The sequence below is a fragment of the Parastagonospora nodorum genome, assembly GCF_000146915.1.
Source record: "Parastagonospora nodorum SN15 chromosome Unknown scaffold_33, whole genome shotgun sequence".
In the NCBI taxonomy this organism is placed as follows: Eukaryota; Fungi; Ascomycota; class Dothideomycetes; order Pleosporales; family Phaeosphaeriaceae; genus Parastagonospora; species Parastagonospora nodorum.
The window spans coordinates 342,473-366,356 of record NW_001884581.1 but is presented as its reverse complement, the minus strand read 5'-3'; the positions used below and the strand labels follow the sequence as shown (position 1 = coordinate 366,356).

The 23,884-nt window shown below is 52.7% G+C and overlaps 10 protein-coding genes across 10 annotated transcripts; 5 read left to right on the top strand and 5 right to left on the bottom strand.

The window, feature by feature from the left end:
- Positions 1-198: 198 nt before the first annotated feature.
- Positions 199-916, bottom strand: SNOG_14804 (hypothetical protein). The gene is made up of 2 exons (XM_001804929.1): positions 836-916; positions 199-782 (listed from the first exon to the last, which is right to left on the bottom strand). The coding sequence occupies exons 1-2, from the start codon at positions 860-862 to the stop codon at positions 276-278; spliced, it is 534 nt and encodes a 177-aa protein (XP_001804981.1). The 5' UTR covers positions 863-916; the 3' UTR covers positions 199-275.
- Positions 917-1,856: 940 nt separating this feature from the next.
- SNOG_14803 (hypothetical protein) lies at positions 1,857-2,013 on the top strand (the record flags this gene model as incomplete). Its single annotated transcript, XM_001804928.1, has 2 exons — positions 1,857-1,905; positions 1,949-2,013. The coding sequence occupies 2 exons, from the start codon at positions 1,857-1,859 to the stop codon at positions 2,011-2,013; spliced, it is 114 nt and encodes a 37-aa protein (XP_001804980.1).
- Positions 2,014-2,801: 788 nt separating this feature from the next.
- SNOG_14802 (hypothetical protein) lies at positions 2,802-5,189 on the top strand (the record flags this gene model as incomplete). The annotated part of the gene is made up of 3 exons (XM_001804927.1): positions 2,802-3,512; positions 3,565-4,446; positions 4,599-5,189. The coding sequence occupies exons 1-3, from the start codon at positions 2,817-2,819 to the stop codon at positions 5,187-5,189; spliced, it is 2,169 nt and encodes a 722-aa protein (XP_001804979.1). The 5' UTR covers positions 2,802-2,816.
- Positions 5,190-6,203: 1,014 nt separating this feature from the next.
- On the top strand, positions 6,204-7,013 carry SNOG_14800 (hypothetical protein; the record flags this gene model as incomplete). Its single annotated transcript, XM_001804926.1, has 3 exons — positions 6,204-6,315; positions 6,449-6,892; positions 6,943-7,013. 3 exons carry the CDS (start codon positions 6,204-6,206, stop codon positions 7,011-7,013), a joined length of 627 nt encoding a protein of 208 aa, XP_001804978.1.
- Positions 7,014-8,029: 1,016 nt separating this feature from the next.
- On the top strand, positions 8,030-9,920 carry SNOG_14799 (hypothetical protein; the record flags this gene model as incomplete). The annotated part of the gene is made up of 3 exons (XM_001804925.1): positions 8,030-8,466; positions 8,518-8,826; positions 8,899-9,920. 3 exons carry the CDS (start codon positions 8,030-8,032, stop codon positions 9,794-9,796), a joined length of 1,644 nt encoding a protein of 547 aa, XP_001804977.1. The 3' UTR covers positions 9,797-9,920.
- A 1,574-nt stretch (positions 9,921-11,494) lies between these two features.
- On the top strand, positions 11,495-13,465 carry SNOG_14798 (hypothetical protein; the record flags this gene model as incomplete). Its single annotated transcript, XM_001804924.1, has 1 exon — positions 11,495-13,465. The coding sequence occupies one exon, from the start codon at positions 11,495-11,497 to the stop codon at positions 13,463-13,465; it is 1,971 nt and encodes a 656-aa protein (XP_001804976.1).
- A 500-nt stretch (positions 13,466-13,965) lies between these two features.
- Positions 13,966-15,135, bottom strand: SNOG_14797 (hypothetical protein; the record flags this gene model as incomplete). The annotated part of the gene is made up of 1 exon (XM_001804923.1): positions 13,966-15,135. Exon 1 carries the CDS (start codon positions 15,091-15,093, stop codon positions 13,966-13,968), a length of 1,128 nt encoding a protein of 375 aa, XP_001804975.1. The 5' UTR covers positions 15,094-15,135.
- Positions 15,136-15,459: 324 nt separating this feature from the next.
- Positions 15,460-17,069, bottom strand: SNOG_14796 (hypothetical protein; the record flags this gene model as incomplete). Its single annotated transcript, XM_001804922.1, has 4 exons — positions 15,460-15,853; positions 15,908-15,982; positions 16,033-16,120; positions 16,201-17,069. 4 exons carry the CDS (start codon positions 17,067-17,069, stop codon positions 15,542-15,544), a joined length of 1,344 nt encoding a protein of 447 aa, XP_001804974.1. The 3' UTR covers positions 15,460-15,541.
- Positions 17,070-18,043: 974 nt separating this feature from the next.
- Positions 18,044-20,562, bottom strand: SNOG_14795 (hypothetical protein; the record flags this gene model as incomplete). Its single annotated transcript, XM_001804921.1, has 6 exons — positions 18,044-18,579; positions 18,651-18,737; positions 18,780-18,871; positions 19,037-19,072; positions 19,443-20,337; positions 20,406-20,562. 6 exons carry the CDS (start codon positions 20,560-20,562, stop codon positions 18,044-18,046), a joined length of 1,803 nt encoding a protein of 600 aa, XP_001804973.1.
- Positions 20,563-23,049: 2,487 nt separating this feature from the next.
- SNOG_14793 (hypothetical protein) lies at positions 23,050-23,831 on the bottom strand (the record flags this gene model as incomplete). Its single annotated transcript, XM_001804920.1, has 2 exons — positions 23,050-23,337; positions 23,397-23,831. 2 exons carry the CDS (start codon positions 23,829-23,831, stop codon positions 23,050-23,052), a joined length of 723 nt encoding a protein of 240 aa, XP_001804972.1.
- Between the last annotated feature and the right edge of the window lie 53 nt (positions 23,832-23,884).

Sequence of the window (23,884 nt, the reverse complement as noted above, 5' to 3'; positions counted from 1 at the left end):
AAAGAAAGACAGAACACATTCATTTCCATTTAGAACCGGCGGTCAATGGACTGAAAAGCAACGGCACGGACAGGCTGAATTTACTGCAGGTTATCAACTACGACGGAAAACGCACAAGGGCGTCTAACAGCGCGACACTGTACACTGTATAGCTTGACTTCGATTGCGAAAGCAGGGCTTTGTGTGCACCTTGAGGTAGCCTGTGCACTTTCCATCGTAGTTGATAATATGTAGTATAACGACGAGTCCAGAGGCCACCTTACACGGTGCCAGCTTCACACCGGCACGCACATGGCCTGCCCGACTCTCAGCCGGTTACAGTCGACGTCCTCGTTTCCTTCCAGCCCCAGCAGCTCCTCTACACCCAGACTATGACTCTGCGCAATCGCCCAACATGTCTCGCCCTCCTCGACTCGAATATGACGACCGCCTTCATGACAGTCCAGAACCTGCGAGGTTCCGTGGTCAGCCCGCATGCCAAAGCTGCCGTTGACGCCTCTGAACACCAACAGCAGGAATACAAAGATGAGGAGTGCGAACGGGAGCATTGTGCGCATGGCCTCGCGGTGGTTCCGGTCCACGGCGTGGTTGCGCTCTTCAATATCTTCGGGTGGCGTGTAGCTTGTCGATTGGGGCGTCTCGAAACCGGCTGGTCTGAGTTCCCCGTAGCGGGAACCCGGTTCGGACTCGAAGAGGTTGCCGTTGGCGTCGCGGAAGGTGTAGCGCTGTGTGTCGGCATCGTAGCCTATGCGCTGCATGCCCTCGGGCAAGCGATGCTCGTCCTGGAGCTTATCAGTAGTGTTCTTCGGAGCATCTCACTCGGTACCGGGCTTACATCGTCCATGTCTGTGAAACGGCCCATATTCAAATGCTAGGCTGTGAGATGTGTTGATTGAGGTGTAATTGAACTATGCTCAGGCAAGTGCAGGTAGTGTCACGCAACCTCTGGGGTAACTGTGCTTTGTATGCGACGATTGTGCGAAGGTGCAGGTAGATGGCAAAATACACAGCCTCGCAGCCCGCCTGAATCAATAGATAGTGCTGTTGTCAACGTTATGACGCGTGCGCTGACTGCATGTACAGAATGTGATTGGAGGTGGTGCTGTCTAAGCCACCATGTTGATGATCTAGACCCTGTTTCAACATGCCATGCTAGCGACACCGAGTAGGAATGGCAGTTTGTCGCGTGCGCGTGCATGCATGCACCGAAGGAGACTATATTAAGAAAGATGCGTTGTGGCTTTGGAAAAAGATCTAATACACTTCCTCAATGGACAATCTCTCAAGAAACGTGAAGCACAACATGAAGATCTTGTGCTACAGAAGAAGGCGTGCACAATCTTGGAAGGCCGGAGGTGTGCATCACGTGCTGTAAACTACGATGGAAAGCGACCATAGCACAATAAATAGCGGCTTATTCAATAGCCCGAAGCTGTACACAGTATCGCTAGGCTTAAGTAGCGACGTTGAAAGTTAGTGCACAGCTTCAAGTCATTGACTGCCCCTATTTACTTTCCGGTGCAGGTGATAAGTTGCACGCAGAAAACTCTTTGAAGCTTTGCCCTTGTGTAATAACCTGTCTGCTCAGGAAGAGCTATACCTGAAGCGATTTGGGTACTGTTGTTCCATTTCTTTCCTATATTGCTGTAGCGATCTTGGACACGACATGAACCTACACCTCATTCCCAAGTTTATTTGTGACCCGTCGGCTGGCATCGTAATACAGCCCAATCATCTGCTGTCGCAAAGAATTCTCTAGGGTACTTACCGCACTGTCTCCACAATCAAAAGCTGCTTGTAAGTGAAAAAAAACGTGCTAAGCCCAGCTGGCTGATACCCCTTCACCAAGTCCAATCATGGCATCACAAGCCAGTGGTAATGCCCCATGGCGATCAGTCTGTCACGGTGCGTGAGTGAACAGATTGCCGCTGGCTTGATGAAGAAATAGGGAAGGATAACGCTGTAATCCTCGGATTTGTAGCCCGTGGTAAGACGCAATGGATGTGCGGGTAGAAAGTCCGAGGTCCTCTCAACACCACCACCAGGTTGCCAGAATGATGTAAGAGCCCTTTCCCCATACGCGCATAGGACTAGGCTTGTTGACGCTTTCCACGTTATCACGAGCCCTTGGCTGTGGGTGCGGGGTTTATGCAGTTTCCATGTTCCAGAGGGGAATTTTGCCAAACAAGCTTCAATGAGCACTTGGGCAGAAGCTTATCGCAGAGTAACGCGCAGGCTGACGACGTGCAAAGATATTAGTGGTAGCGATCAGTATAGCACTGGTCTTGGTTGGCGGTAGTGAAGATGAGGAGCGGGAACAATGCCAGTGTGGCCCAGAGGATGTTTGGGACCTGCTATCCGGAGTCCCAAGGTTTGCGCTATACGTGGCTACCTAGTGCTGGCTGATGCACGTGTCCATGTTGTTTCCGCTTTGGGGAAGTCGCAGGAATGCAGCAGCAGCAATGCCTATTTTCTCTGCTGCGACGATTGCAACGCCTTCAGAGCTGCATACGGTCATGGCTGCGTTCTCGACGGCTTGCCCGCATCCGCAACAAAGATCCAGACCAGCGCACCCGGAGGAAGCCAGCCTAGTGCAGGTGTGGCGTAGCAATCGCCAGCGCGTGGTGCGGTAGACGTCATTGGGCGCTTCGTTCCAAGGCGATTCCGGTTAAGCTTGCCGATGCTTGCCCTGCAGCGCCTACGCTCAGCAAGCAATAGATAAGCGACCTTCCCGCCTCATTTCTTGTGCTTGTTCACCACCTTTCTTAGTACTTGCTGTACTGCCCCCTAGCCTCATCCACAACACACCACAATCGATGGGAGACGCCGACGAACCCTCTATACGCAGTGTCAAGTCAAAGGCAACTTGGCTTGGCTTGGGACGCAGAAAGGACACCAACCCAGCACTACCCACCCACGACCCCCACACAGCTTCCCGTGATGTTCCCGACCCGCAGCGTGGCGGCTCCAGCAGCAACACTCCAAGCGAGAAGCGCGACGGCAGCGACAATAGCACAACTGTCGGTGGCAATGTCCTCGTCAATACCGCGCCTGATGGAGAGGCATCTCCCGCCCTAGAGTCGGCCAGCCGTCCGTTGTGGTCGCCCTCACGCATCAAGGACGGATCCATCCGATTTCTTAAACACACCAAAAATGCTTTGACCCATAGCTACATCAACATCATGTTGGTGTTTGTGCCTATCGGTATTGCATCCAAACTGGCTCATCTGAAACCCGAGATTGTCTTCTCCATGAACGCTATTGCCATCATTCCGCTCGCTGGTCTTTTGGCGCACGCGACCGAGGTGGTCGCTGCACGCGTTGGAGATGCTTTGGGTGCACTCCTCAACGTGTCGTTCGGAAATGCAGTCGAGCTAATTCTCTTCATCATCCTGCTCGCCTCCGATCAGATTGAGGTTGTGCAAGCTTCGCTGCTTGGCTCTATCCTAGCCAACTTGCTGCTCATCCTAGGCATGGCCTTCCTTCTCGGCGGTCTGAAGTACCAGGAACAAGTAAGCTCATGGTCCACCATGCCCAATCGTTTTCATCCACTGACGCATGCAGGTCTACAACAACACCGCCACCCAGATGAGTGGTGTCATGCTTGCCTTGGCCGTCATGAGTCTTCTCCTACCAACAGCCTTCCACTCGGCCTTCAACGATAACGAGATTGCCGACCACGAAACACTGATAGTTAGTCGCATCACTAGTATCGTCCTGCTTCTCGTCTATGGCCTGTATCTCTTGTTCCAACTCAAGAGCCATAGGTACTTGTACGCTAGTACGCCTCAGCATATCATCGACGAAGAGTCTCATCCAGGTGTTCTCGCTGATGTCTTCGATTCTTCCAGCTCCAGTTCCTCTTCCAGCTCTAGCAGCAGTGACAGCGAAAACTCGGCACACTCATCCAATGGGACTATGAAGAGGAAGGCGAAGCGAATGGTGAAGAGGCTGCGCCGTAAATCCAGCTCTCTTTCCAAGGACTCTCATGCACCTTCTAATCCGGCTTCACCCTCCGCTGAGATTCAAAGTCCCTTCGATGAAGAAAGAAACGGCAGTGCCACGAATGCCGCACTCGATGCACCTGCAACAACCCGCCAGCGCTCCTTCAACTACGTCATGAGTGGCGACGAGGCCGACGATGACGATCAGTACGCCCCTAGAGCCCGAGACTTTGAGGTCGCGTCTTCTGCTTCAGCTCCTTACACCAAACGCGAGAAGCGCAAGCACAAGCATGAGGGGAAAAAGAGCAAGCGTGATACAAGAGACCGCAACAAGGAGCAAGAGCCGGCAGGTGAAGCAATAGCAGCGAAACCCAAGGTGGCTTTCTCTGAAAAAGTTCAGCCAGAAGATACTGCTCCAGTCACGTCCCGTCGACCGTATCGACCAGCTCTGCCTTCGCTGCTCTCCAACAACGTCTTCTCAAATCCGCAAAATGCGGCCCCGGCAGGCCCAGTTCCTAATATTCGTATTGCAGCACGTACACCCCGTCGTCGCGCAAAGTCCCTACCCGAGCGTATGAACCGCGAGCAGTCGCAGACCAGTACCAGGAACCAGCCAGCAGTGTCGCCACAAGCAGCAATGGCCCTCAATGAAAGATGTCAATGACGAGGACGCTCCCTGAGATGTCTATCAAGGCGGCCATTTTCATGCTGCTCATCAGCACGGGCCTTGTCGCAGTTTGCGCAGATTTCATGTCTGAAGCAATCGAACCCATGGTCGAGACCTCTGGTGTAAGCCAAGCTTTCATTGGTCTTATCATCATTCCTATTGTGGGCAATGCTGCAGAGCACGTGACAGCAGTTGTCGTTGCTATGAAAAACAAGATGGACCTCGCAATCGGAATCGCCGTCGGCTCCTCTATACAGATCGCCCTCTTCATCACACCTCTCATCGTCATCCTTGGCTGGATCATGAACAAGAACATGACGCTTTACTTCAACATCTTCGAGACGGTGGCGCTGTTCGTCACGGTACTCGTCGTCAACTTCCTTGTTCTGGATGGCAGGAGTAATTACCTCGAAGGTAGTCTTCTCATCGCAGCTTATATCATCATTGCGGTGGTGAGTTACTACTATCCCGATGGATGTGAGGCTAGTGCAATTGGTGGCAGAATTTGCGCCTCGGCTACCTCCAACTCCGTCGCCCATGGCATGGTCCCGATGACAAAGCGAATGCTCGCCATTTAGATCGCACTCACTGCGCGTGGCTGTAAAACGCTACGCGGGGTTTGACCAACTGCGGTGCATTAGAGATGGGTGGCTAGTGGCTACCCGAGGACCTTGGAAACGCCGGTGAGCGTATCCGGATTCTCATTCTTCCTTCAACTCTTGAGTTCAAGCTCCATCTGTCATTACCTACATCTTACGATATGTGATTGGGCAAGACCCTCCGATAAATAAGCTAGCTACAATTGATTTCAGCTACATACTGCTTTACGACGAAGTACTGTGCAGCAATTATATTGAACCCCAAGATGCTAAATCAATCGTAGATATATTTTCCATGCCGTTTGTAGGTGCACTTCTTCACAGGAGTCCGGTGCGACTAGCGCCGCGATCCGTTCCAAGACCCGTGGACTCCACGCAGTCACGCGGCGCTCAGGAAGGCGATACGATGCCAAGCACTCCAAACAACTATGTTTAACCGGCGGGAACATCGGATCTCCTTTAGCTAGTTGAACAGGTGATATTGAGCACGGCGAGTCTCGAATGAAGGGCAAGTCTAGCCTTTGTCCAAGGGTTGCGCGTTTCAAGGAGAATGAAACGAGCTGTAGCCTGCACCGTGCCCAATGTATGCGCAACAGATAAGCAACGCAAGGCTTTCGAAGCCGCACGCCATGTTTCTCTCGACCCAGTGTTTTTAAATGCGACTCTCCAAATAGTACTTGGCGCCAAGTTCCTTCCCACCGAGCATGGGTGTTTCGTCATGACGGGTAAACATCGTCGTTTAACGTATACAAGCCAAGATTTTCCACTTACATTAGCAGGCGCTGCGAGCGAGGCCTTTGTATATAAGCTAGGAGCCATGTATTGGTACACAGGTCGTTTTTCTTGCAACACAGCATTCGTTAGTCATCATGGGTATTGCGTCTTTCGTTGTAGCTGCGCTCGCAGCAGTTGCGCTGGCCAAGCCAGTTCCAGATCCGGTACAGATGATGAAGCGTGCCGGTCCTGCGGCGGGTGTTGTCATCACGAAATGCAATGCGCCTGGGCCAGCTTGCTCTCGCATACGATGATGGACCGTCTCAGAACACCCAGAAGCTCGTAGACACATTGTCAGCAGCTGGAGCCAAGGGCACTTTCTTCGTTACAGGTAAGAGATCAGTAGCTTGATAATTGAAGTCGATATTGACCCCATTGCTAGGAACTCTATACGGTAAGACTCAAATGGATACTCGCCTCCTTTTTACCATACCTCGCTATATTTTGAAATCTAACATACACAGGCTGCATCTACAACCAAAAGTCCGCACTGCAGAACGCCTACAAAGCCGGCCACCAGATAGCTTCACACTCGTGGAGTCACCCACAGAACTTTGGCTCGCTTTCTAGCAGCGATCTCAACACGCAAATGACTCGCCTTGAGCAGGCGTTGGTCAACATCATCGGCGTTAAGCCCACGTACATGCGTCCACCCTATCTCGCCACAGGTGGCAACGTCCTCCCCACAATGAAGAATCTAGGATACCGCGTCATCACCAACGATGTTGACAGTGGCGACTGGAACAACCAGACCCCGCAGCAGAGCCAGCAGAAGTTCCAACAGGCGGGCACCAGTGGCAATGGACACATTTCTTTGATGCATGAGACGTACGCCGGGACGGTGAACACTCTCACGCCTTGGTTGATTACCTGGGCGAAGAACAACAACTTGAAGTTGGTCACTGTTGGTAAGTCGAGCGTTTCTATCTGTATGTGCATGTCTGCTAACCTTCCATAGCCGAATGCCTTGGTGACACTGCCGCTGGAGCGTACACGAGTGGCACTGCGAATGGCCAGTCTTCTTGCTAAACAACGTTACGCGTTATCACGGATCCATACCTTCAATTCCACGCAGCAGCTTTAACACCTTCACATTCATTCGCTAAGATGTTGATCATTATTTATTCACTGGCTTTTTCGCGAGTCTTTACTTGCAAACTATATGCGCACATTTATCCGTCTTGTTCGTGTCTACTGTCCGATGTCCTTCGCCTATTTACCTTGCGTATGACGGTTGTTGTACATACAGAAATCGCGAGAACTCCGAATTCGCCGCCATGACGAAGATCATGAATCTTCGCTGCTCTTCTCAATAACAGTTCATTTGGATTTCAAACTTGATGCTATGAAGACGAAGACTCTCGATAACGTGTTTGCACTACTGCCAAAGTCTCGAGGAATCGTGTAAGTGCTCTCGACATGGCACAGACATCCACTGGCAACTTGACCTGCAACTCGAACAACATGTCTTGATTGCGACTAACAATGGTGTGCAACAGACAAAGACCAACTCGCTGAGCCGGCTGAACAGTTCAAGTTGGCATCTTGGCGGGACATGGCCAAGCAGAGCAACACCCCCATTACAAAAGTACCGTCTTGGTAGTTCCCGCGTCATTAATGCCCCGATGCACCACGAAGGAAACAAGATCTCCGCCACTATGTAGGTACCCCGCTAGATGAACAACAACCGGTTCTTTTCCCCTCACGATCCAAGCGAGGGTAGTGTCCCGGTTCGGTATGGCTTCCGACACTACCAGCACTTTTGGCCTGACATGCTACGCTGTGCGGTGGGTTATTTTTCCGCTGGATTTTCCCCGTTGGTGACGGGATCAAACGACAGGTTTGTTCGGGGCAGGTCGTCCGTGTTGCTGCATGGATGATATCACACGTACTATACTGCGCAAGGGTGTATCATGATGCTCATTACCTACCATAAGTACCCATCGAACTCTGCTCTCTTCAAAAACCGGCACGCATTTATTGTGACTTCTGCCAATCAGAGCTGCTTAGTTATCGCAAGCGACTTGAGCTCTTTCATCTTAAGCATGGCTGCCTCGAAGCTTCTCGCCGTTGCGTGCCTCGCAAATCTCGCTGCAGGCAGACTTGTCCGATCCGACAGGCCCCCAATGGGCTGGAACTCGTACAACTCATGGAACTGCTTGCCTTCGGAAGAGCGGATCAAGGAGAGTACCGAAGGCCTCATCTCCATGGGGCTCGACAAGCTTGGCTACGACTTCATAACCGTGGACTGTGGTTGGAATTCAAAATATCGTGATAGCGAAGGAAGGATGCAATGGAATACGACCCTGTTCCCGAGTGGCGGTAAGGCGCTGGGTGATTATATTCATGAGCGCGGGCTCAGCTTCGGCCTGTACTCGGGCGCAGGGTACTTGCAATGCGGATCTACTGAGATTCCTGCAAGTCTGGGATTTGAGAAGTTGGATGCCGAGAGCTTTGCTGAGTGGGGCGGTGATAGCCTCAAGTATATATTCCTCAAGGTCACCGGAGCTTACTTTCTGCTGATCATGCCTAGATACGATAATTGCTACGCCACGTCGAACACAACTATGGTTGATTCCAGTTCTGTTGAATCGCAATCGCCTGCGAGATTCCAGCATATGGGTGCTGAGCTGGACGCGGTCGATCGTGACATTGAGTACTACATTTGTCAATGGGGCATTGGCGTGGATGTTGGAAAGTGGGCAAGCGAGCTAGGAACTACTTGGAGGATGAGCAATGACATCTACAATGCCTGGAGAAGTATATGGCGCATCACGAACCAGATTGTGCCATATTTCAGACATACGAAAGTTGGTGCGTTCGCGGATATGGACATGTTGATGTAAGTCCTCTTTGTGGTCCTGGGGTGTCTTGAAGGCGAAGGTCATATTCGATGAAAGGCTGACAACCACAGTGTCGGACTCAATGCTCTTTCGGCCGAAGAAGAGCGCTTCCACTTTGGCATGTGGGCCATCAACAAGTCGCCCTTGATCATGGGAGCAGCGCTCGATCCCGGGCGTCTAAGCAACGTGTCGTTGCAAATCATGTCGAACGCAGAAGTGATCGCTGTTAACCAAGACAGTCTTGCCAAGCAAGCGCAGCTCATCATCCGAGCTACTGAGGAGGAGTGGGATGTGTGGCAGGGCGAGCTCTCCGGGGCCCGTCAGATTTTGGGTATTGCGAATTGGAAAAACGATTCTCAGAGCATTCAAGTCGACTTGGCGGCACTTGGGATCGGCTCAGCGCAGGCGCGCGACTTGTGGGCAGAGAAGGACCAAGGTGTGGTGAGCGGATCGCAAAATCTTACTTTGGCAGGTCACGAGTTGCGACTGTGGCTGCTGTCAAACATAACGGCAGCTAGTCCTCTCAAGGCCACAGCATACTACAATGCTACCCTGGCGACTACAAGTGGCTCAGCTCGAGTCAATACATGCCCATTAGGAACATGCCTACCTACTGGTGCAAAGATTGAAAACATTGGATTGGGCGGCAGTGTCACCTTTGAAAATGTCAGCGCTCAATCTGCGGGCAAGAAGTTGGTGGGAGTCGACTTTGTAAACTACGATTACGCTTTCACGACTGCCTGGGGCTTGGGTGACAATATTAGGAACATGACTATTGCAGTAAATGGTCAAAAGGCTAAGAGATGGGCATTCCCTCTTTCGGGTGGCAATTGGAACGAGAGCGGAAGGTTGCTCGTCGAAGCCGATGGGTTTATTCAAGGCGAGCAAAATGTGTTGACTTTCGCGGGATACGGGAATGGCACTGCGCCTGACCTCGTAGGCTTCGAAGTATTGGAGTCATCGCCGTAGTGCGTTCGCACATTTCTCTGCTCGGCATTCTCTGCTGTCTTGAACGCGTATGATAGATTCGAGCTATGGGTAGTCGAGATAATATACGCCACAACTTCTGTCTACATTGGACGTGATCTGTGGGCAAGAAGATCCATGACGAGTGAGTGGACGTGTAGTCTCTTAGCGGCAGTCTGTCTTTGACGGGTTGAGCCTTGAGGTTGGTACAGAGTTTCTACCGAGCTCGGAGCGAGCCTGGGAGACCTGGACGAGCAAGCCGCGAGGCAAACCAGCAAGACGGATCGAAGGCAAGATTGGCGACGTCAACACAATAATTCGAGGATGACTGTGTTCATGACGTTGGCCTTCGACACGACTCAATCAAGCGTCTTGGTAGCATCCTGTGAGTGACGGCCCGAGTGGATATAGGGTACTCGCGCATGATTGTGTTACGAGAAGGAAGAACGGACAAGGTGCCACTGAACTTGCCGTGCGACGCTGTACATGCGATACGACTGTGCACGCGAAGAGGAGACTCGCTATGAGTGTGCAACATGTTCCACAAACGTCAGTATCATAGTAAATTATGGATTTTATCACGTTTCGGAAGATAAATGGCTCCGATAGGCCCGCTCCACATGTGTAAGGCCTGCTACAGAGACACTTCCTGTGGCAGTGATGGTTCGGGCTTCTTAAGCTATAGGTTTGTGATGACAATACGTAGGCTTGGTGCGGCCGGCGAGCACGGAAACTCAAAGTGTTGTAATGCCAGGGCGGCACCATGGCTTCATTAGCACAAGAGCAAGTACAGGCTCAGAGTCGACGAGAGGCCGCGGTAATGATTGCGAGTTAACCCGGGTATTATCGTGGTGTTTGAGCGTTTTACCAGATAAGGAACTGTTAGGGGTGCGTCGAGAAATTGCGGGCCTTGCGCTGATCGGGGTTGAAACGGGGAAAGCGCATCTGCGGCAGCATGCGTGATCTAGTCACCATCCAACCATGTCTCTTCTACCCCAGATTCGAACAACACCAGCACTACCATCGTGACCCTGTCTCTGCCTATCGACATGTCATAGCAGCATTGGCGCAGATGTGCCGTGGGGCGCGAAACGCCAGCACTGCCGCTGCCGTGACAAGGTGCTCCATATATGTAGTCATGTAGCACTGCTAGAGCCTTTCATTATGGGGCATATGGGGAAAGACCTGGGGTTCAAGGGCTCTCGTGGCCAAAGCTTTTCTTGGTCCTCTCACCTCTGCGATGGAGCCCCATGTTATGCGGGAGGGCGAGGGCTTGTGTACTACAAAAGCTCTTCTAATCTTCGAGGTCCAGTCCTGACCCTCCCCGAAGTGGACAACCTCAACCGAGCAAACACGCAATAGGAAACAAGAGGTTGTGTCGAGAATTCCTATCCTGAGCCGGATATCATCTTTTCTTAATACTTCACACTTGTTTATGCTCGATCAGATTAAATTGGACTGCTCCTTCGGACGAACGTCAGGTGCCTCGACTTGGATCACGACCCACGCTACTCAGAAAACACACGCGCTTCACATGCGACAGTCAACCGAATCACCAGAATAGCCACCGTGCAATCGTTCAACACACCCAGCTGAACAAGTTCCGCAGAGCTCTACAAAGGTAAGTTGTCCACCTCCATCGACGCACCCATGCCCACCATGCGCCTACCGTCTGCTAACCTTACTATTGTTATAGCCACCATGGCCTTCATGGCAGTTCTCGCCACGATACTGCTCGCAACGGCGGCCATTGCCCATCCATCCCCTCAGTATTCGGCTCCTGCTGCTTCCTGTTCCGAGGCTGCGTCACGGTTGAATCTTGTGGATGGCCCCTACGACAACTACTTCTACAGTGACTGCCACTCAAGCTCCCATGTCATCATCACCAATCCTAGGGTTGGGGATAATCTCAACATTGTCAAGCCTCGGCTACTAGTCGCATGGCCGGCTGGCAATAGCGGCGCACTGGCGATCTTCGAGCCGGGCAATGGCCAGGCCGGTACGCTCACCATGATGATGGAGAAGTCTAGCACTGGCGCGGCCTTGAGTCCCATCTTCGACACGAATGTAGGTGTGAACCCTCGTGTAGGTGTCTCCGGTACAGTCGCCTTCAACAACACGGCGATTCTCGCTGTTCCCATCTTGGGCAGTGTCCGCGCGATGCGAGATTATTCTGAGGGCGGAGGTATCGATCAAGCATTCCAAAACAGCTTTGGCTTCGCCGAATACGATGATGGTAGTGGTTCCATTAACCGGACCTGGTTTGATGGCGTCACGACAACTACGATCAAGTTTACGCCTCTCAATGGCGCACAAAATATCACTGTGGGGCGTGGCTCTGCATGGACGCTCTTGTTTGGATCCGGCTCCTACTACTTCGAGGCTTCTTACAATTATCCCCAGCTCGACCAGTTCAGCTCGCAGGAGGTGCTCACTGAGGCCGCAAGTGGCTTGATCGCCCAGAACCCAGACTTGACGGCATCGTTGTCCTTCTTGTCATACACCGATAAACTTCTAGCTGGTACTTGGCGTTTTCTTACCTATTTTGGCCGCGACAGCATGATCTCGATGTTTCTCATGCAGTCAATCCTTAGCGACGAGGCTATCGAGGCGGTCATTTCGGCTGTCATTGAGCGGATCGATCGACAGGACGGAACTGTCTGCCATGAGGAAGTCCTTGGCGACTATGCCACATACCTCAATCGCAAGGAAGGAGTAGAATCCTCTAGCCCTCGATGTGATTACAAGATGATCGATACCGACTTTATGCTCCCCATCGCCATGCAGCGCTATTTTGTCGACACTCCGTCCGGCCAGCAACGCAAGGAGGCATTCTTTGGCAAGACGGCAACCTTCTTGGCCGCGAACAATGGAGCAAAGTACTCCTACTTATCTGAAGTTGCTGCAGAGAAGATTATGCGCAACGCAGCACCGTTCGCGAAAAGCCAAACAAAAGCCAATCTCCTCCATCTTCGCGATGGCGAGGGCGTTGGTCAATGGCGTGATTCTGGCAATGGTCTCGGTGGCGGGCATACACCTTACGATGTCAACACCGCCCTTGTGCCTGCCGGTCTCCGTGCCGTCGCTGCCCTCAGCCGAGCTGGTTTCTTCACAAGCCATCCTGAGTGGAAGGACACAGCGGATCAATACGCTCAGATCTGGGAAGACGAGACGCTGCCCTTTTTCGAAGTCACTGTGTCCCAAGCGGACGCCGCATCCCGAGTGCAGAGCTACGTTAAAGGCGCTGGAATTTCTGTACCTGCGAATGCGGATAGCATCACTAGCGACGTCAAGTTCTACGGGCTGGCTGTCGATGGCTCGTTCAACTCCGGGGACCCCATTCCAGTCATGAACACTGACGACTGCTTCCGCCATTTCTTCCTCAATGCGACCAATCAGACGCAGCTCAGTGCCTTCTTGGATCAGTCCGCGGACCATATTCTGCAGCCATTCCCAGTTGGTCTCTCCACCGGCGTCGGCCTAGTCGTTGCGAACCCAGCCTATGCCAACGACGCGAACTTTGAAAATGGCTTCTCGGCTCGCGAATACCACGGTACTGTGGTGTGGAGCTTCCAGCTTGCTATGATGGCAGCGGGTCTCGGCAAGCAGCTTGGCCGATGTGCGTCGTCGTACGGCAAACCTGGCAAGTCACAATCCCATCTCCCTATCTGAAGCACCCATTAATACTCATTGTAGATTTCTGTAACGATTCGCAGCTCTACGGTAAGGTCCTGTCGGCATACGACGGTCTCTGGGATACGATTGATGCCAATCGCGCGCAGCTCAGTCATGAGGTGTGGAGCTGGTCATACAATGGTGGGCAGTACCAGTCTGTTCCTCTGGGTGCTATTACGTCGACCGAGAGTAATATCCGGCAGCTGTGGAGCTTGACGTTTCTGGCCGTGAAGCGGGAGAAGTTTGGGGGCTCATAGAAGTTGGGTCTGGTGGGCGGATCGATTGCCTAAAGTTTGTCGCGATATACCAATGTACATGTTACATCGAAAGCAGCTGCAAAGAAAGTTGTAGTAACTTCAGGTACATTTCAGTATGTGTGGCAAGTGCATAACGTGATGAAAGAATTTGATTGCAAAGCAGGGTATCATGTACATGGAAACGACCAAATCGCTCCTCCCTTTCCCATCTATTCAGAGTAGACCACAAGCTCGTCATTTCTATCGTATCTTGGCGATCCTCTTCTTTGCAATCTTGATCTTGCCGTCGACTCTCTCCACGTCCTCGTCCAACAATCCTAGCATGGCGTTCTGCTCTACAATCTCCGTATTAATCGCCACGCCCATGTCCCTCATCCTCCGCACAACCGTGGTCAAATCCACCAAGTCCTCATCTTGGTCTTGGATGATTTGTTTCTGCATCTGCAGAACACCCTCATTGTCTAGTTCGCGCGTTCGCTCCGTCTCTTGTGGAGCGCCGAGGACGCGTCGGCCAGAGGACTGAGCGCCTTTGAACAGGCCGGCTTTCTGTTCTTGTGTGACAGCTGCCGAGGATGTAGATGGTGTTGAAGAGCTGCCCGACATGGCAGCTTTGACAGCCATGCTATTGAGCACGCTCTCCAGGCCGTCCTTTTCTTTGCGCATGCTACTGATCATGTCTCTCCTTCGCCGGATTTCGCCCTCACCGAGCTTCTCTCCAGACCACTCGTCTCCCGAGCTCCCACTCAGCCTCCCCAGTCCCTCGTCCAGGGCGGAGAGCAGCGTGCTGGCGCGGAGTAGGCTCTTCTTCGCATTCGCAGCAGCCTCGTGTTGCGCGGTCGCAGCGATGGCTTGTTCGCGGGCTGTCAGGCACCTGCGTGCATCTTGCAGGCTACTCTTCAGAGCTCCGTGTTTGTCCAGCCAATCCGACGAGTCGCGCACCCTGTCCTTGCCGAATTGTGAACCTGGGAAGCTGGCGGGTTTCTTTGCATCCTTGTCGTCCAGCTCGAGAAAGTCACGGTACGGCCTGCTGACGCGCCATCGTCCGTCTTCGGCATTTTCGATGGCTCGAAGATATTGTTCAAGTCCGACTCTTCGCTTCTCAATGGCGTCGGGCGTGGCCGTTCCTCCGCCCAAGCCCAGGAAACCCCCGATTCCCCAGGTTTTTGCCGGCAGGGCAACAGGTGGCGCAGATCCAACTGACGATCTTAGGGCACTGTCGAGTGTGGAGAAGTCCGTGTATCGTTTCGACACGCTCGTGGCTGCGCGTGGGAAAGCATGTTCGATCTTGACCGTGTAGGCCGTATAGGGCTTGCCGCCTTCAGGCGTCTTCTCATTCGCCGACGGTATGCTAATCTTGAGAGGCGCCATGGTGGTCCCGAGGGTGTGGGGGGGAGGTAGACGGGCTCGACGTCCAGCTAAGGTGCTAAGGTGTGGTTGCAGGCAGCCGTGCTTCAGTGCGCACGTGTCTGGCGTCGCGTGCCGTGCTCCAGGCAGTGTCTGTAATACCAGAGCCTTGTGGATGTCAAGATTGCGTGAGCCCAGCGTAATGTTGGGCGTCGAAAACCACGTTGGATTCGAAGTTGATAGCAGATGATCAAGAGCAGGGTCCACACGCGGACCGTTGTGACGTAACTTTGAACATGGAACGTGCATCGTCTCGGCAACTTTGCCTCAGAGTGAAGGCCGTAATACATCAACGACATTTCCACTGAACAATTTCCACTGAAAATACATGTAATGTAGCAAGGGCTATTTCGTTTACAAACTGTCATGTACAGCTTCATACCAACGGGAGTGCTATAATACATCGCACTGCTCAATCTGTGCCATTGCCCAGCCTCATTGTACTCAAGCTCTCACTCCTCACCTTCTGGATGTGCTCAATCGCCTCAATGAGATGCGGTACAAACTTGGCAGGGTTCTCCGTGGCTGGAAAATGCCCCAAATCTGGCATCGCCTTGTGCATAGCACCCGGGATCTTATCAGCCGTCTTCTGCGACATCTCTGGTGTGTTCGACCAGTCGTATTCGCCTGTGAGCATGTATACAGGACATGCTTGTGTGTCGATGGACGCGACGCGCGAACGACCATCCCAGCCGCCAAAATAGAAATCTAAATCTCCATGGAACTGTAGTAAAGTCAGCTTCGAAAGATTTCGAATGTCCTGCTTCAATTTACACACAATTCCATAAGCTTGGGCGCTGTAAAGGTGCCAGATAAGCTGCTTGTTTGCAAGAGGAGCGGTAGGTGACATCATCTTTGGACTGTTAACACTAGAAACTTTCATGCTACTGGCTCTGAACATACTCCATATATCCATTCGGGGTTAAAGAGCGACTGATTTACATAGGGTGAGCGGTCGTGCCATTGGCGTTCCATATTCAGATACTCAGATCTACTAGCGTCAGCAACGTTTGCATGGCCATCAAGTGGCGTGGAGAGTTGTGCTTCTGCAAACAAAAAGGCCGAACTCACCCTTGTAGAGGAATCGTGCCTGAAGCCCCCACTTCTTTGTGTCGAATTGCCACAGCAAGGCAGACCTGGCCCGCCATGCTCGCACCGCATATGATTGGCCTGCGGAGCCCCAATTCCCTCACGAAAGCAGCGATGATGCCAACGTAGCTATCCTCCGTATTTGTGTGAGCGCCGGGGAGGTAGTTCTTCGATGGAAAGCTGCGTCCATGGCCGGGGAGGTCGAAAGCGTACATTGTGCACCTCTTGCGCATCCGAGCATCGTTCATGACACCGTGATACTGTCTACTGTCGCTGCCGGCGGTGTGGAGGAAGACAATTGCTTGTTTCCCTTCGCCCGCAAATTCGTAGAAGACCTTGCTCCTGCCCCAGACGGGAGCCTCGAGGTAGAGGTAGCGGCCCGTGATGTAGTCTTCTTCGGGCTCCGGCTGCTCGTCCATTGGCATGGGCCCACACTGCGCGTCGTGTGCGAGCTCAAGTACGCGTCTCCAGACATGGGTCCAGTGAGCGTATGCTGTCTGGTCGCCGAGCACTTCAATGCCTTTCTGCTTGATGTTCATGCCGAACATGCCCCAGTAGCTCTGATACGGCATCTTAGGGACTTTCTGGAAGTGTTGTTCCCATTGCTCTGGAAGAGCAGCTAGCGTAAAGAGAGCATCCTTGGGCGTGCCAGTGCTCGCTTTCGCGCTGCCATTGGTGACGCTGATCAGCAACGTGTTGTCGGAGCCACTGGATTTGATACCAAATGTAGCGGCTTTGTCGATCGCATTCGACGTTGTGAAAGCCTTCAATTGTGCATCAGACTCAAGGAGCTTGTTGAACTTGTCGAAGCTGCCTTTCAATGCGGCCGTGATATCAGACCAGTCTGCCATGTTTGTCGTGTGCAAATCAATTGCAACGTTGCTCTAGGGAACAGAAGGGTGACAAAGTGCTCGTAAGTAGGGAAGGGAGGTAGTGATGTGGCCATCACCACATCCCCATGGTCAATATATATGGACAAACGCGTCAATCATCTGTGCCACAAGCGCCATGAAGTCAGGGAGGGGTAGCTGAAATGCGGGGTGCGGCTGCACGTGGGCCTTCGTTTCGAGAAGATCAGTCGTCGCTGCACTTGGCCCTAGTTTGCCATTGTTGGGGAATGAAGCAGCTAACTGTTGTAGGTTTCGTCACAAATAGTGATATGCGAAGCCTGCAGCAACTTGCAGCAATTGGAGGGGTGTGGTTAGCGCATTTCCCCACATTCATCCAGCCTCTAGCTCACATCCGACGTATCCCGACACGAACTTCATCTTGTGAAGACATTGGAAGAAAACGGGTAGTGCATGTGGTATTCTTGTTCGTTTATTAGTGTGTTCGTGTTGCTAGTCAATCGTGGAGGGGCTACTATTGACATGTGCCGAGTATGGAGTGAGGCATAGAATGTACTGGCAGTCCGAATGCCTCAATCCCTTCACGGGGCTCGCGTCAAAGAGAATAGTGTAACAGGTGAATACGACCATAATAAACATACGCTTGCTACACTCTGCACCTTATATTATTGTTCGTGAGTGATAAGTGACAGGCGAGATCATCGTGGATGACGCAGTCCATGAATCTATCACCTCCCACAGCAGGCCATCTCCTATACCGCTCGTAACTCGTCAAAGAAAGGGACGCTGAAATCCCTGCGAAATGGTATCCCAGCAACGCTTACAATGCATCTCCACGTTTGCCTTCACGGCCTGACATCTGACATGACGTCCTCCGACACAATGACCCCTGGCGCAGTAGTGGCAGAAAGCTCGCCAATGATGTCTTCGGCGCGCGCAATAGTTGCCGCAACATCTTGAGCCTGAAGACCCGTCACCTAGAACGTCTCCTCCTCAACACCCTCAGCCTCTGGCGGGATCTCGAAGCCCTCTTCGGTCGAGTACAGAATGTTCTGGATCTGCTTGAGCAGACCCTCATCCTTCTCGAGCTCAGGATCGGCCTCCATCGCTTGTTGAATGAGCAGCTCAATGTCGCGGAGCTTGCTGAAGTAGAAGTCCCGTTCACGCTCAAGGCCAGAGACTGTCTCCTTCAGCTGATTGTTCTCTTCCCGCAGCGCAGCACTGGCAGCTCCTCCTCCAGCAGCGAGCGGTGTGCGCGTCCTAGGCGCGGCCGTGTTGCTGGCGGCCGGCGCTCTTCGGGCAGCGGCGGGTGCGGCACGCGGTGCACCGCCTCCGGAAGCGGGCATAGCGCCCGAGCCCTTGCGGCGTGCGACGGGGTCGTATTCGTGGCCAGGAAAGTGCTGGTCCCAGTATTGCTTTACGAATTGCAGGAACTCGAGGTTGTCCTGCATCTTGCACTTCACGAGTGACTCAACACGGATGGGCTTGTCGACTTGGTGCTTGGCGAACGTGTCTGCGTGGTGTCAGTGATGTGAACCAATAGTACGAGAGCCTCTGGATGCTCTCATCAACGTAGATACGTACTTTGCAATATCTTGAAATTCTGCAGATATGCATACTCCGTGTTGGCATTGAACTTGACTCGCGACATGGGGACATCATCTGCGTTGTCTGTTAGAGGATGCGAGCTGTTGTTTGCGCGTTACTACTCACAGAAGATGCTGTCGAAGATCTGGCATAGTGCTGCGCTGAAGCATGTATTAGCACCCGCCTGCTTCTTCTTGAGGCCGTCCGTGTGACGTACCCTGTCCCGCATTGTTCGACTTTCGTGATGTTAAGCTGGAGGAGGTTGTTTAACCAGGCGACGAGTTCTTGTCTGTAGTGAAGCCCTGGTCAGCATGTGTGCTGCTCATTGCGCGCCGTGGCCCGAAAAGTTGGCCGTCGGAGCCTGAGCCCCTCGCAAAACATACCTGGACTCTCCCATCGTGAACAGATGTGTGATGCGCCTGTCGTGAAGAAATCAAGCGAGGAAATGGGTGTCGGTGAGTACGCGACTGGAACGGGCAAAGGAGAAGTGGCGGGGAAGGAGATATTATCGGCCGTGGCTGTTTGTTGATCTTGCTGGCTTCGTTGGACGGCAACCGCGATTTCATCTTGACCCCACGATAGCGGCGGCGCTAAATTAGCGCCACCATCACGTGTCCATGATCTCGAAGTTTCTCGATGCGACATGCATTATTGCGCCTAAGCATAGGAACGTGTTGGATATCTTTACATAGGGAAAATTCAATAATAGCTAATTACTTTACAGGACTGCCGGGCTCCCGTACAAGCAATCCGTCCCCGAACACCTCCATCTCAACCACAACATCCTACGTCTGCTTGGGCTCATAGTGGCCGTTGGTAGGAGGCACGACCGCACCTTCACTGCCGTCCGAGCCAGTTCTCTCCTTGTGATGAACTGCCGTCTTTCTGCGCTTCTCTCCAATGACCATAGCAGCAACCCAAGCCAACCACATGAATCCAGCGATAACACCGTACGCAATCTTGCCTGAGTTTGTGTTGTTGGCGAGACGAAGGCCAAGACCTCCGTTGATTATACCAAGAGTAATCGCAGCACGGCCGAGCCAGATGTGTCCATAGGACCAGAGAGTGCGGCCATTGTGCACCTTGAAGAGTCTGTGATGCACGGCGCCAAGAATCGGCTGAAAAAAGAGAACAGCCAGTACCACCAAGCCGATGACGGGGTGGTAGCTCTTCAGCAAGCCCAGTCCGCATGCAAGGTGGATACCAAGTCCAGCCGCAGCAATGTATACCATGTAGGCAAAAATTTGGAAGCCACCGTGGATCCAGGCGATGCCAGGGACAGAAGCAAGGCGGATTGCGATGGCTCCAGCTGGGAAGAGAATGACAAAAGCAAGAGATGCAAGAACACCGTGTGCAATGAGCATAGCTCTCCTGTTGCTGCTCCCACCGCCGGTAGAAGTGATGCCTCCAGGACCCCCACTCGCGTTTCCAGGGCCAGCAGGTCCAGCACCTGATCCAGCACCGGGTGCAACTGGGGCGGCGGTGAGAAGGGGGTTTACGCTGTTTCCGCCCTTGGCAGTCGCAAAGTCCCAGGAGAAGGTGTCATGTCCAGTGTGTTGTCGTATCGAAGCGGATTGAGAGTCGGAGTTCTTGGGACCGTTCGATGGGTTGAACGCGTAGACCCAGTTTCCTTTCGACGATTTGAAGTCCATCGTCCCGCCAGACCAACTGTTGCAATTGGAGCCTGGAAATGGGTCAGCCGATGAGCTAAGCGCAAGGTACGCGGCGCGTTATAACGAGATGTAGACTTACACTTTACATTTGCGGTCATGATACCGTTCGCAACGCCTGATCCCTCGAGCAACGTGACCTGAGCCTCACTGTTGAGGTCCGGAGGAACATATCCGCTGGCTGTTCGAGGCGACAGAGTCACGTTGTTTCCATTTGCGGACGTGTAGACCAAGAACATGTTTGAACCGGCCATGCTCGTTCCTTGCCCGAGCGCCACCCATTCATGACTACTGGGGGCTGAGATCTGGAAGAAAATATCACCACTTCCTGATGATGCAGTGCTATCAGGAATGTTGAGCTTGAAGCACACATTTTTTGACGGGCATACACTGGCCACTTGAGCCGAGACTTGGCTTGCTACTCGTTGTTAGCATGGAGCTGTATCCTCAAAGTACGTATGCACTCACTAAAAGCCAGCAATGCTGACGTTGTCGCACCGTTGAGCTTCATGTTGTTATTGCTTCCAGCAACTGTGCTGCTGTGTGGGCGACAGATGGACTTTTCTTCTCAGGTCGGCTACTCCAACTCTATGTATGCTCGGGAGTGTAAGGTTCCGTGATGCGCCAGCTAGATGGGGCGGCAAGAAAGGCTAGATGCACGTGGATCGCAAGCGTTCAAGCCTCAATGGGACGAGAGGGCGTCGAGTTACTGTGCGGAATCAGGTCCGTTTGTATAGGCTTGTGGGGGGGCAACAAAGGACTTAAATAGAGTCGATCATTGTCCAACACAGAACCCGCAATTGCTGCCGGACGCGTAAGATTGAGAAACAGGCTGTACACTGAACAGCCAGCTCGGCGCAATTCTACTCGCAGACCAAACCATGTTGAGATCATGGACGTTTGGCTGCATGTGGAGAGTCGGAGACCCGAGGAATGGGAATGAGCGTTGCCAACAGCCACGCGCTATGCGTCATTGAGCACAGTAGGGCTTGAGGGTCGAGTACCCGCGACCTATTAGAACTTCGCGGGCTTATCCTGAAGCCATGGATACATGGATTGTATCAGTTGTAGGGAAAATGTGAGGGGAACAACGTCTTAGCCTGGACGCGTGGTAGAGGCTGAGCTCGAGTAGCCAGTATCGAGCGAATCACAATTGCGGTATTTCGCATCGAGCTCGCCCGAAACAAGGGGGAGCGTGTCACAACTCATAGATGCTATGATTTATGCATGGTGCTGAGTCTTGGATCTTGGAGCAAAATCTTGGAGGGCATCTTGGAAATCTGCCCAGCATGGGAAGATTGCGCGATGCACGCTGCCAAAAAAGCGTCTGGCATCTACTTCGAGGGCTGCTGCTCGGGACGACAACCACAACTCTGCACAGATGCATCATCCACACCATTGTGCACAGCGCCGCCTTCGACCATCTCACATTACGCAAGGTCACATGCCATCTTCATCACAACAGTGCATCTCGAAACTTCCCGGAGAGTCAGTCTGGACAACACGGTGACAAGCAAACCCATCCCTACCCTGGGCTGCCATGGCGGGCTCGCCAAAAAAAATAGCCGGCCCTCACCTGCCCTATGGGAGCTTAAGCGCATATTACTTCCGCTGCACCTCGTTCCCCCCGTATCTGGTGGCGCAAAGTGGTCTCTGCTCGGGATGAAAGCTCCGGTATGCTGCCCCGTCATCCTTACGGGCGAACCGCTTAGAGCTATACAGAAGACTGTATGACAACTTGTCGATACACTCAGCGGCCACCTTACACCTCCGATCTGAAGTAACCGTTGCCATGAGTGTGGCTACACACGGCCCCTCTGCCATGAGTTTGTGTTCTGGCAGATGCGATCAATTCCGATATTTGCGCATCCCAACACTGCAATTCACCCAGAATATAAAGTCGTGCCGAAACGTGGGGTAGCCGTCATGCTCATCACATAGTTCCAAAACAGCAGTAGGTCATCCTCTCTACGTCCGTATATGATTACAAACACCCTCGTTTCCCAGGGATGTGAACAGTTTGTGGCAGTAAAAAAAGGCCCGTCTCATCACCGAATTAGGCCCTACACCCCAGCCTTTACGCTGCACCGCCTCAACAACACATCGACGATGCTCAAAACACTCTGCGGCACCGAAGTATTTACCGCCGATAATTAAACATCAGACCATACGAGGTGTTGGAGAGGAGGGCGCAGTCGAGAGAGCCATAACAGGCAGGCGCATGCGGCCTCAGGCGCAAATGTGAAGGTCTTTTTCAGCATTGCTGCTTACTACAGCACCCGTACTTGCCCAAGTGAGCGTAGGCAATCCTGTGCAACACGCGAACGTCGATAATGCACACGCCGCGATACGGTCGCTACCACAGCCACGATCTGAAGCCTTGAATTTGACATCTAGAGTTTCCAACGCCTTAGCAACCACGTGGATCAGCTAACCGCCCTGGGAAGTTACATGCGAACATTCCAAAATGAACCCAGGGTTTCCATTCTGTACGTGCAAAAGGATCTTTCCGCGCACAGGGCAGCCGTTGTTCGTCCTTTGTAAGAGGCTTGTCAGCTTCACCATGATCAGGGAGTATAATATCTAGCACGCTCTCCGTGCCACGGACGACCTCATGCGTTAGCCAAATCGTGGTTGTGCGAGACGAAGTGTAGGTCTGCCCTTCTTCGGTCATTGAGTATATCTGTTTTCTGATCGCCGAGTCAAACTTTCCGTCGCCTCACGCCCTACGCCTCAAACCCTATCTCTCTTCTCGCGCTCTTCTCCGCCTTCACCGCCATAAATGCCTGCATAAGAGCTGGATACCACACATTCATCATCTTCTCGTCCCCGCTATCGCTCGGATGAACTCCATCTCTGAGGTCGCTCGACACAATTCCAGTATACTGATCCACGACCCATATTGGGCTCTTGGTCTGATTCAAACTTTTTGCCCATGACGGAATAGCAGCGTTTAATTCTTGGATATGTGCGTTGTAGGCCCCGCCGAGGTCGACGGGCAGGATCTGTGCGACCTGTGGAAAGTAAGTGAGCGAAGGAAATAAAGGGACGCATTCGTGGGGGAAGAACGCACGACAATCTTCATCCTCGGATTGCACGATCGCATCGTGGCAACCAACTTTGTATACGCCGCGATGATGTCTGATGTCAAAGTCATGTGCACGATATCATTCGTGCCCAAATGCATGGTAATCACATCTGCCGGATTCGCCTTCAACCATCCCTCCAACTGGTTCTGCTTCGCAATCTCCACGGCAAGAAAGCCCGAGTGACCCTCATGGTTCCGATCGTACTTTGTATCCGTGCAGTTTCTATCATGGGTCGAGGAGCCCACAAAGCTGACGGACGCGAATTCAGTGCCTTGAAGTCTTTCCCAGAGTTTGAAGCGCCAGCAGACATCGTCAGTGATGCTGTCGCCAAAGGGCATGTAGCGGATGTTTATATCAGCGGCCATTGCGGTAGCTGTAGCGGCCAGCGTTGAGAGGATGAGGGGTTGGAGGTAGATCATGATGGCTTTGGCGCTAACTTGTTAGTGTGGTTTGTTCAAAAAGGTGATTTGTG